This window comes from Glycine soja, chromosome 8, assembly GCF_004193775.1.
Source record: "Glycine soja cultivar W05 chromosome 8, ASM419377v2, whole genome shotgun sequence".
Lineage (NCBI taxonomy): Eukaryota > Viridiplantae > Streptophyta > Magnoliopsida > Fabales > Fabaceae > Glycine > Glycine soja.
In genome coordinates this window covers 11,410,064-11,422,617 of record NC_041009.1, presented here as the reverse complement: position 1 = coordinate 11,422,617, position 12,554 = coordinate 11,410,064, and the positions used below count along the sequence as shown (strand labels likewise).

The 12,554-nt window shown below is 35.2% G+C and overlaps 1 protein-coding gene across 1 annotated transcript in view; it reads left to right on the top strand.

Moving 5' to 3' along the window:
• The window catches only part of LOC114421959 (guanine nucleotide exchange factor SPIKE 1-like), a 33,351-nt gene extending 24,557 nt beyond the window's left edge, over positions 1–8,794 (top strand). The window contains exons 20-30 of the mRNA XM_028388108.1: positions 1,547–1,677; positions 2,061–2,136; positions 2,255–2,365; positions 3,432–3,614; positions 3,803–3,946; positions 4,126–4,299; positions 4,568–4,915; positions 5,019–5,351; positions 5,860–6,045; positions 6,615–7,589; positions 8,164–8,794. Coding sequence (XP_028243909.1) covers positions 1,547–1,677; positions 2,061–2,136; positions 2,255–2,365; positions 3,432–3,614; positions 3,803–3,946; positions 4,126–4,299; positions 4,568–4,915; positions 5,019–5,351; positions 5,860–6,045; positions 6,615–7,589; positions 8,164–8,418 — 2,916 coding nt within the window. The 3' untranslated portion in view covers positions 8,419–8,794. The remainder of the gene's footprint in view (positions 1–1,546; positions 1,678–2,060; positions 2,137–2,254; positions 2,366–3,431; positions 3,615–3,802; positions 3,947–4,125; positions 4,300–4,567; positions 4,916–5,018; positions 5,352–5,859; positions 6,046–6,614; positions 7,590–8,163) is intronic.
• The last annotated feature ends 3,760 nt before the right edge of the window (positions 8,795–12,554 follow it).

The following is a 12,554-nucleotide window of genomic DNA, read 5'->3' as shown; positions in this document are numbered from 1 at the left end:
ACATCCACCAGTTTAAACTCATTTGACTAACAATTCTTTAAAGAATCTTCAACAAGAGAAAATCACATAATTAACACTTGTTTGTCATAACCAAGCTTTATTGCTTATCACCTCCATTCCTGTTTTCCATGAGATGACCGAGACCAAACACATTGAAATAGATTGACACTTTATTGTTGCAAATATCCTATTTGGGGACATCGATACCAATTTTGTGTAATATTTTTTTAAAGAATCTTCAACACGAGGAAATCACACAATTGACACTTGTTTGTGGGTTATGGGCTTAACTTAACTCCAAAAGCTAACTCATAGGGTGAGGTTGTTGCTCCTCACTTATATACTCTATCTTGGCCTTTAGTCGATGTGACACTTTGATTTTTTCCAATACTCCTTTCACGTCTAACACTTTTGGGCTTGGTGTCTGGATAATATGGTGGGTGACCCATTTAATGTGTCTAGGATAGACTCTAATACCATTTTAAAATATGGGTTATGAGCCTAACTCAATCCCAAAAACTAGCTCATAGGGTTAGGATTGTCCTTCACTTATATACTCTATCTTGATACTATCTCTAGTCAATGTGGGACTTGGGTGTTTCCCAATACACCCTTTCACGCTGAACACTTTTGGACTTGGTGCGTGAATAATATGGTGGGTCACCCGTTAATGGTTCTAGGATAGGTTTTTACTATCATCTTAAAATGTGGGTTATGGGCCTAACTCAACCCCAAAAGTTAGCTCATAGGGTGAGGGTTGCCCCTCACTTGTATACTCTATCTTGGCCTTATCTCTGGTTGATATGGGACTTGGGTTTTTTCCAACAGTGATAACCAATCTTTACTGCTTATAGCATTCATTGCTGTTTTCCATGAGTTTACCGAGCAGTGAGCAAATTGTAGTAGATTGACACTTTTATCATACTGAAGATCCTATTTTGAGACATCAATACTAATTGTCAATTCAAATGATCTACCAGTAGGTCTTTTTTACCAAATTATATAGAGGTCTTTTGATAAGCTATCTTTATTATAAGTTTGATTCATAGGAATTGTATGCTCCACAGCTTGAAGAAGAGTGCTAGGGATATGAATGTGCAAACAAGTTGATTGGAAGCACCAGTGAGGAGTGTAGATTGCATTTTTTTTAAACCCTGTGAAAAAGGGTAAAGGGTGACTAAGAAGGACATGAGAGGAAATTATTAAGAGGGATTTCATGGTGAATAATATCTGGTAAAGCTTTTGTTGTTGTGTTGCGGTCTAGTGGGTACTGTGTATCATGAAAATATAATAATTAGGATTCAGGAAAATTGTATCTTAGTATTTAGTATTATGTTCATTATATTAGTATCTTGTCTGTGGTATAGTTGAGACAATATACGGGTTATGCTTCTTTTTGTAAATTTTTTGATTGTGATATGGTTGCTTGTGCACGCTAAATCTTGTTTTGGTTGGAAGTGTTATCTCTTAAGTTTTGGTATTTTTTTCATGACTGCTTGCCATGCTTTGATTCTATGATTAATGCGAAGTTAATTGTCTACTGCAGGTATCATTATATCTTGACAAGTTCTCTGGTGTATGTCAATCAGTACTTCATGAATGCAAACTTACCTTTTTACAAATAATATGTGATCACGATCTTTTTGTGGAAATGCCTGGAAGGGACCCTTCTGATAGGTACTTCATCATGTTTTTATCTTTGGCACGGATATTAAGTTACAAATATCGTAATGTATGCAGTTAGATTTTTTAAATAAGTTTTAAACTACTATTTTGCATTATATACTTATCAATATTGTTTATTGATGATAACTGTTTTAGTTGACCTATGATAACCTATGTGATTGGACATGGTTTTCTTTTAATGACATGAAACTATGTTATACTTTATTGAACTGGAAGGTGCTAATAAGTAAAACTTATTGGAACAAATGGAATAACCTAGATTATGATTTATGACTTATGGTTTTTAATGTACTGGTGTAAGTGTGCCAGGGGAAACTCTGAAATTGTATATTTTCTATGAATCCCACATGTTTGACTGTATTCTATTTGTTTAGGAACTACCTTTCTTCTGTATTAATACAAGAACTCTTTGTTACTTTGGATCATGAAGATTTGTCTCTAAGAGAAAAGGTGAGTTTAGTTAGAATTGAGCAATCTTGATTTTTTTTTCTGCCTGATCAAAGTTTTATCATTTCTGATTCATAATGTTTACCTTCGACGTTATCATTCTTGTCTATCCAATCTACAGGCAGCAAGAATCTTGGTAGTGCTCTTGTGCAAACATGAGTTTGATGTCAGATACCAGAAACCTGAAGATAAATTGTATATTGCTCAGCTATATTTCCCACTTGTTGGACAGGTGTGTAAAATTATTTAATTTTAATTTTTTGACATTATGTTAGGAAAGAGGACCGAAGCCTGCAAATTGTTAGGGAAGAGTATCAGAATCAGCCGCAGATTGATTCAAAACCATTTTTAGTATTTCATAGGAGGAAGAAAGCCCCAAAGGCCCAATAATAGAACTGTTAGGGAAGTTGAGACAGTTAAGTCAGTTAAGAGGATGGAAGATAAATAGACCCTCTCGAGGGTAGTTGAGGCAGTTAAATTTTTAGTTGAGTTTGACAGGGAAATTCCCTGTGTGAAAGGAGAGTGCTCCTTTGTTGAGAGTTGTTTGTAGTTGTCTGATATCAATGCAAATTACTCTTTCTCTCAGTTCCAGTCTATCAATATCTCTTCTGTTAGCTTAGATCTCTCAGCTTAGTTTCATCTAGTTAAAAGGATTCCTAACACATTATTTTAGTTGGAAATTTTCTGTGTGCCTGGAGTTTTGTGTTTCCTTGTTCTATCACTTTTCATGTGGATTTCTGTCTAATACTTGGGAAATCCCCCCTTGAGTTATTAGGCTCCATCCATTTCGAATAATATTATTGATATAGTAAACTTCCAGCCCCAGTCCCTTTACTTTCTTTTGATTTTGTTCCAACAAGTATCTATGTTGTGATTAGAGATATAGTAAACTTTCTCTTGATTCTAGACCTGCCAACAGTACTTGTCTTGTGTGATAGTAGTGAAGATTTGGTAGTATTTTTTATTAGGGATGTGTGGAACTGAAGCAAAATTGTGACTAGTGGGAACTATGTGATGTTTGGCACAGTTCTCAGAATTGGAGTAAACTGCAAAATAATATTTACCTATTTTTCCTAAAAAACAATATTTTTCACTAAATTGAAATGTAGCAGATGTTGGCCCATGCCCACCTATTGGAACTAATGCAAAGATAGGTGAATTGAATTAGAAGAGTTAATATTTGTTGCAATATCACATGGAAAATGAATGCGATCTTGAGTTTATGTAATCATGTTATCATTTTTTTAAACTATTCCTTGATGTCCAATTTCTGTAATGTATTTTGTTGGTCTTTTCAGATATTAGATGAAATGCCTGTTTTCTACAACCTCAATTCTGTTGAAAAGCGGGAAGTTTCAATTGTAATTTTGCAAATAGTTCGAAACCTTGATGATGCATCACTTGTCAAGGCATGGCAGCAAAGCATTGCTCGGACTAGATTGTTTTTCAAGCTCATGGAGGAATGCTTGCTTTTATTTGAGGTTACACTTTATGATGTGACTTGTCAGTCGCCATTTGTCTGAATCATGTGATTTATTGTGTTTAATTAATAGAAATTTTGATGTTGCTGAAAACTTGTGCTAATTTGGACAGCTAAGCTTTATTTGTGCCTTTAATCTTGTTATGTCAATTGTCATAGTTGTTCTCTTAACTTTGACTTGTTTTACAGCACAAAAAACATGCTGATGGCATGTTACTTGGCTCCAGCTCTCGCAACCCAGTAGGGGAGGCACCTGCTTCCCCAAAGTACTCTGACAGACTTTCTCCTGCAATCAACAATTATCTGTCTGAGGCCTCAAGGCAGGAAGTCAGGGTGAGCCAACTTCTGCAGAGTTAATTAGCTATTACTAGTGCAGTGCAGTGTTCTAATAAAATTTTCTGCTGTTTGATATCTTGTTACTGCTTGATTTGCTTCCTTATTTGGCTTAAGTACTGGATGTAGGTGACTGCATTTTGTGCATCTCAATCTCATGCCTTAAGTTTTTGTGGCAGCCTCAGGGAACACCAGATAATGGTTATTTATGGCAGAGAGTAAATTCCCAGTTAAGCTCCCCTAGCCAGCCATATTCCTTGAGAGAGGCTCTAGCTCAAGCACAGTCTTCCAGGATTGGAGCTTCTGCTCAAGCACTTCGAGAATCTTTACATCCACTTTTGAGGCAGAAATTGGTACACTTTTCCTTTAGTTAAAATATAATTTGTTTATGGGTCATGCTGTAAACTGCCATTGTTACTTTATTTTATGGGTCAAGGCTGCCTATGCTGTTGTGCACAATTCTCGAATTAATCTTCAGCTGCAATGACACCTGACCTAAACTTGGATATATTTGCTGTTACTTTGGAAGGAATTCCACCTGCTTGTTTGTGTTTCTTTTTTTGTATACTTTTGGTAACTGACACTCCAATTTCTATTGGTATGGACATGCATATGTTGTAGGAACTTTGGGAGGAAAATTTGAGTGCCTTTGTCAGTCTTCAGGTTTTGGAGGTGACTGAGAAATTCTCCATGATGGCAGCATCCCATAGCATTGCCACCGATTATGGAAAACTTGATTGCATAACTTCTGTGTTCATGAGCTTTTTATCCAGAAATCAGCCGTTGACTTTTTGGAAAGCATTTTTTCCTGTATTTAACAGTGTGTTTGATTTACATGGGGCAACTTTGATGGCAAGGGAAAATGATCGTTTTCTAAAGCAAGTCACTTTTCATCTCCTTCGGCTTGCAGTCTTCCGAAATGAAAACATCAGGCAAAGGGCAGTTGTTGGTCTTCAAATACTTGTGAGGGTATGTTTTCATCTATTTAAATTTTAAATTTTAGAAGTTTTTACTTTGGTTGGTTTCATATCATATTAATCAATTCTTGGTTTTGGTTCTACAATTTGTGCAGAGTTCATTTCATTACTTTATGCAGACAGCTAGATTGAGAGTCATGTTGATTATCACATTATCAGAGCTAATGTCTGATGTGCAAGTGACTCAGATGAGATCTGATGGAAGCTTAGAAGAAAGTGGTGAAGCACGGAGACTTAGGAAGTCTTTAGATGAAATGAAGGATGAAACTAAAAATGCTTACTTGTTGAAGGAGTGTGGATTACCTGAGAATGCTCTTGTGATCGTACCCGAAAAAATGACAGAGAATAGATGGTCCTGGTCTGAGGTGAAATATCTCTCTGACAGCCTTCTTTTGGCCCTTGATGGCAGCTTGGAGCATGCACTATTGGTGAGTTTAATTATTTATGCATCATTATAGGCTTTGATTGCAGTGAGATCAATTATACAGTCATTTCTATTTACTCTGGAATAACCAATTTGGACTATGCTTTATGCTATATATGCCGGGGCTAGATTCACTATTACAAATACCGAGTCCACTCTTTCTCTGATATTTTACGGTATAATGTTTTCATTTGTGATGCAAGATGATCAACATATAAGTTCTTTTTCTTGTACTAAATGTCAATTTATCCTACGTGTTTCTCTATGTTTGATTGGGTTAGCCAACTGTTGATGTTACATGTCATTATTCCCAAATCTCAGCATAATCTGGAGTTACATGTCCCTTTGCCTCCTTTTTTTTAACATTTCTCTCTCTCTCTCTCTCTCTCTCTCTCTCTCAAGATGAAGTGGAAGAACTTGCCCATTTTGAATGCTTATCTGTTCATGGCTTAGTTCCTGACTGCTACTTGTTTATTGGGCTTCAGTTTAAATAAGTTTAATCTCTGTTTCAGGCCCCCATGATGACTATGGATAGATATGCTGCTGCTGAAAGCTTTTATAAACTGGCCATGGCATTTGCCCCAGTCCCTGATCTTCACATAATGTGGTTGCTTCATCTTTGTGATGCACATCAGGAAATGCAGTCATGGGCAGAAGCTGCTCAGTGTGCTGTTGCTGTTGCTGGTGTTGTAATGCAGGTAAAGACACAATTTGTTTATACATAAGCTATGCAACCTAAGGATACATGAATTATTGTGATGGGCATATTTCAGATAAATTATTAATGCCAAGGTGATCTATAAATATTGATGTTTTATTTTTATCATGATATAAATCAGTGTAGTTATGATTTTCAATGATTGCTTCTTGGATTTTTTTTGTGTGTGTATAGTGTGACCAGATCAATTATGCTTTGAATCATCATGCTTATTGTTATAATCTAAAGACTTTAGTAGCAACGCGTTGGGTAAAAACTGCACACCTCTTCATTGCACAATGATGAGAGAACACAGCATAAAATTAAAAAGGCAACACCGTAAAAAAAAAAAGAGAAGATCACAAACTTGTTTAACGTGATTCGGCCCCTCATGCCTACATCCACAACACAATTTTATTTAACATGGTTCGGGTCCTTTCCATTTTAGGCATGCCTTACCATTTTTACTTTATGCCATGGGAGGAGGGGTTGAGTTGAGTTGAAAAGTTCCTCTGATTGTTTTGGCAATATTTTTTTTCTGAGCTTACACCATTATTAATTTTTATGCAGGCCCTTGTTGCCAGAAATGATGGTGTTTGGAGCAAAGACCATGTTGCTGCTTTACGTAAGATTTGTCCTATGGTTAGCAATGAGATTACGTCTGAAGCATCTGCTGCGGAGGTTGAGGGATATGGTGCTTCAAAACTGACTGTTGACTCTGCTGTGAAATACTTGCAGCTTGCTAATAAGCTCTTCTCACAAGCTGAGCTTTTTCATTTCTGTGCAAGCATTCTGGAACTTGTAATCCCAGTTTACAAAAGCAGGAGGGCTTATGGACAGTTGGCTAAATGTCACACATTACTTACCAGTATCTATGAATCAATTCTTGAACAGGAATCTAGTCCAATTCCTTTCACAGATGCAACTTACTACAGGGTTGGATTTTATGGTGATAGATTTGGGAAACTTGATAAAAAGGAGTATGTATATCGTGAGCCTCGTGATGTACGTCTAGGTGACATAATGGAAAAACTTAGTCACACATATGAGTCTAGAATGGATGACAATCACACTTTGCATATTATTCCAGATTCTAGACAAGTGAAGGCAGAGGAGTTGCAGCTTGGTGTCTGTTACCTTCAGATTACTGCCGTTGATCCAGTAATGGAAGATGAGGATTTAGGAAGTAGGAGAGAAAGAATTTTCTCTCTCTCTACTGGAAGCGTTCGAGCCCGCGTATTTGATCGATTCTTGTTTGACACCCCATTTACCAAAAATGGCAAGACTCAAGGTGGATTGGAAGATCAATGGAAGAGACGCACTGTTCTTCAGACTGAGGGTTCTTTTCCAGCGTTAGTAAATAGGTTATTGGTAATCAAATCCGAGTCCCTTGAGTTCTCTCCTGTAGAAAATGCAATCGGAATGATTGAAACACGAACTGCTGCCTTAAGAAATGAGCTTGAAGAGCCTCGAAGTTCAGAGGGGGATCAACTTCCAAGACTCCAGAGTCTGCAAAGAATCCTACAAGGCAGTGTTGCAGTACAAGTATGATTTACTATTGGTTCTTATTGCAATATGCATTTTTTAATTGTGGTTACAAGTTGTGTTCTGAAAACTAGACCAAGCTTGCCAGTCTGACGGGAAAACTGGTGAATCAGTATTTCAATGAAGAACTGAACCGGTTTTTACAAAAACTGGTCTAATAATCAGAGAACCGATCAAAATCTGGCAAAACCCTGGTTCTTCACGAGTCAATGAAAATTTCTTTATATTTTAATTTTTCATTTAAAAAACGAAAGATCAACCTACAATATTGTGTTGTGCATTTTTGAAACTTCTTTTTTTAGTTTAGTTATGATATTTTTTAAAAAATATTTTATATATTATATTATTATTATTTTATTACCTGTTTGGCCAGGATTCAACCACTGAACCCATACCATAACCTGGTTCAATGACCTTTTGAGTTTTAAAAACATTGGTTGATAACTCTGTTTGGCCTCCCCCAGAATGAGTTGGGTGAGGTTGTGTTGTTGCTTATTGAGTTAAAACCCAGATTTTAACATTGCATGCTTTTACTTTTGGTTTTTCAATTCTGAAAGCACACTTCTTTGTGCAGGTGAATAGTGGAGTCTTGAGTGTCTGCACAGCCTTCTTGTCCGGGGAGCCTGCGACGAGGTTACGATCACAGGAACTGCAACAACTTATAGCTGCCCTTCTTGAGTTCATGGCTGTTTGTAAACGTGCCATCCGCGTACATTTCAGATTGATTGGTGAGGAAGATCAGGATTTCCATACCCAGCTTGTAAATGGTTTCCAGTCATTGACAGCAGAGTTATCACATTACATTCCTGCCATTCTCTCGGAGCTATGACAATGGCACAAGTGTTTGCCTCTTATTATTTTGCTTCGATGTGTTCATATTGTATTCTTCCTCTCATTCCCTTTCCCCCTTTGGGTCCCCCTATTTCAATCCCTTGCAAAGATGTGTAATTGAATTTGCATCATGGTTCGTATATTTAGAATTATGCGAACCAGTTGAAAACTCGAACCATCCTGTTTGTGTATCATGATGATGTTTCTAGTTTCCCCACTTTCCCCTTTTTGGTTTGTGGCGCGGGGAATGTCATTTGTGTAATATTTTATTTGTTTTCAAGTTGTTGAGCCATACAGCTATTGTGAATGGTTACTATGTAGTGTACATGAGAATTTTGAGTTCTAGGGCATTGTCTATAGTGGAGTTGATATAACCGACAGTTCAATACATGCATGAAAAAAAAACTATTAGTAATTCATTAGGTAAATGATTGTAAGTATAAACTTAATGTTATTTTTTCTATGTAAGAATGTTATCTTAGATTATAAAATATATTTATTATACAATTATTATATAACTTATTGTTGATAATACTTTTAAAATGCTTTTTTTAAAAGTCAACAAACTTACATGATGAGTTGAGTTGTGATTAAATGATCGAACATTGTTAACGTATAATTTTTTTTAAACTTGGTAACCCTAATGTTGGAATTATAATATTCCTAGGAACATGCAAAACAATATAAAACATAATAATTTGAATTTGCTTGTTTAATAAGTCATATGAAATGTTAAAAATAATGGAAACAATATTATCTTAAATTATAAAATATATTTATGAATTGATTGATAAATATTTCATGCATTTAACAAGTCTGAGGAAATCTTATGCAATTGAGCGGATTTATTTTTTTAATTCATAAAATTTTATAAATTATAGTAATTAAGGTACTTAAAACAAGTATATCTTCTAATTTTTTTTAAAAATAATTATTGTCATCACATGCATAAGTTTTAATTAATATTTTAAAATATGTATCTTTATTATAATAAAAGTAAATAAGTTTGAGAGATAAATTTTATGCAATTGAGTAGGAAATTTTAGAGATTTTTTTTAATTTAATGGTCATGTACGATCCTTGTAAAATAATTTTACATAGTTACTTAATCATAATTATGTTATAAAATTTTAAAATATTTATATTAAAATCAATAAATTTATCATACATAACAAATTGTAATTGGATAATGATATAAATTTTGTTACACTGTATAATTTTTATTTTTAACTTGATAACACTAATGTTGTAATTATAATATTCCTAAAAACAAGCAAAACAATATAATGATAAGTTGAATTTACTTGTTTAATAAGTCATATGAAATGTAAAATAAAATTGGTGCATATAATTATTTTGGTACATAAAAATCATTTAAATTTGAATGTACGTACTCTTTTTTATTTATACTTTCACTTAATTATTTGCAACTTCAATGGCTTAAATAATTTTTTACTAACCTTATATTTAATAAGTCTAGTTTTTTAGTAAGTTTAATATATATATGATAGATAAGATGGGGATGACAATAGATAGTGTTTAGATAAGATCTTATAGTACTTGTTTTCATATTCATATTTTAAAAAATTATGGTACCCGATTTCATACATACACAAGTAGCAACTTTAATTTTCATTCTCATACTATACCTATATACTTATACCCACACTTTATATAAAGTTAACAAATCAATAAACAATTAATCAAAATAATTACTATAAGTAAATTCAAAATGCATCTTAAATATAGAAAATATAGCATTAAAAGCATTCACACATAATATTAAAAACAAGAAAACGACATTGATTCGTCCAAACTCCTAAAAAAAAGATTCGATTTTCATGTTAAAAAAAATATACTAAGCTTATAATTATATATTATAAATTTAAAAAACACAAATGAATAAGATATTTAATGTCAGAATCAACTTCTTCATATCTTTTTAAGTATTTATCTCCAAAGTCTATATAATATTTTGGTCCACATATACCAATAGAAATTGAAACATGACAAAAAGATGAAGTCACTATCAAAATCGATAATTAAAACTACCAATACGAAACAACTCTAATTGAATAACTAGAATAATATAATTTTCATTATCTTGTTACTTATGTTTCAACCAGCTTTTGCGGATGTTTGTAAGAAGTTATTAACCATGGTTGCGGATGAAGGGACTCGAAAATGGGGTCCAGAGCTTCGTGCAGAACCTAGAGGCTCAACAATGGCGAGTTCTCCCTATCTCTGACAGGGTGGTAGCAGCGGTGGAGACAAACAACCAGCCAACCAATCAACTTTCAATGCTAATAATTGCGTGGGGGACAAAGACATTAATGTTGAATTGAAGGAGGATGGAAAACGCACGGAATTATTGGCCTCCCTTTTTCAAAATCCAAAATTGATAACTAGCCAATTATTGCAACATTCATTACCCAGCAATGATCAACAATCAACACCAATCATTGAAGACAATAATGATGTAATGAACATTGAAACAAATTTAGTCCCTATATTCTCGTGGGAGAAAATAAACGTCGTTTAGGTAACAACGGGTCCGATGAATCATCATCGAACCTATCTCCATTACCTACCTCAAACCCTAATACCCCCCTAAACCCGAAACTAACCCCAGACCCCAACCCTAGCTCGAACCACCTTAACAACAAACACTTTCCCAACCACGACTTTCCATCCAACCCCATTCAACGTCTCTCACATCTCAGCCATGCTTAACGCATCACATAACCCCACGTCCAAACCTCTTAATACCCCAATCCCTCACGCCCAAACACCAATAGGAATACCACATCACCAACATGTCCAAACCTAGCCACATCACCAACATGTAGCCTCCCTCAAAACACTAACCCTAACCCTAACCCTCAACCTCCCAACGAATTCACCCCAATCCTTTCTTCTCCCACTACTCAATCTTTTTTATTGGCAAGCCCTGACAGAGGGGGTTTGTCTGGGACAATAAGCATCATCAGTTGGAATTGTTGGGGCCTACACAACCCATGCACAATTCCTAGACTAAAAGACCTTATCCGTGCTTACCATCCTTATGTTATCTTCTTATTTGAAACTCTGGTTCTCTCTCAAAGAATTGAAGCCATTAGAGTGCAAATTGGCTTTGATTCTTGCTTTTCAGTTAACGCGAATGGTAGAAGCGGTTGTCTTGCTTTCTTTTGGAAACACCTTTTACTTGTAGCCTCCAAAATTTATCCACAAATTTTATTAATGTTGAAGTCCAAGTTCCAGGAAAACCTTGTTGGCAATTAACAAGTTTTTATGGATTCCCAGAAAGTGATAGAAGGAGAGACTCATGGAGTCTCATCTGTTCTATATCTTCATCCTCTCTTCCCCTCTAGTGCATTATAGGAGATTAATATGATCTTCTTTCTAATTAATGACGAAAAAATTGGTAATTCTGAGCGTGCAAACTGGCTGATTCAAGGATTCCGTGACTCCATCTCTGATAGTAATCTCCATGATCTACCAATGGAGGGTTACAAATACACTAGGGCAAAAACAAAAGGAAAACCACACTACATCGAAGAAAAGTTGGATAGGGCTTTAGCCACTCTTGATTAGATTGACATCTTTCCCCAGTTCAAACCCATCAATGGTATTGTATCTAAATCTGAACACTCCGGAATCTTTCTAAAGCTCAACTCTACAGGAAGAAGGGATTTTCAAAACAACTTCAGGTTTGAAAACTCCTGGTTACTTGAGCTTGAATTAGAAAAGATAGTGCACGAAGGTTGGCTCAATTCATGCTCAAACGATGTAATGGAAAAATTCAAATCATGCACAACTATATGAATATCTAGGGAAGGAAAATTAGAACTCAATTTCGGCCAGCCATTGAGGACTGTAGGCAGCAACTTGCTTACGTAATTCACAAGTTGAGTCCTCTGCTAGAAGTTATAAAGAGATAAACAACAAGTTGAATAATCTCATAGGCCAAGAAGAAGCGTATTGGAAGCAGCGAGCTAAAACCTTTTGGCTCAAGGGGAGAGATATCAACTCAAAATTCTTCCACTCTGCAGCCACGACCAAGAAGAAAATAAATTCCATCACCTCTATGTCAGACAAAAATGGTGTGTTGTTCTCTGAGCATCATGACTTTGG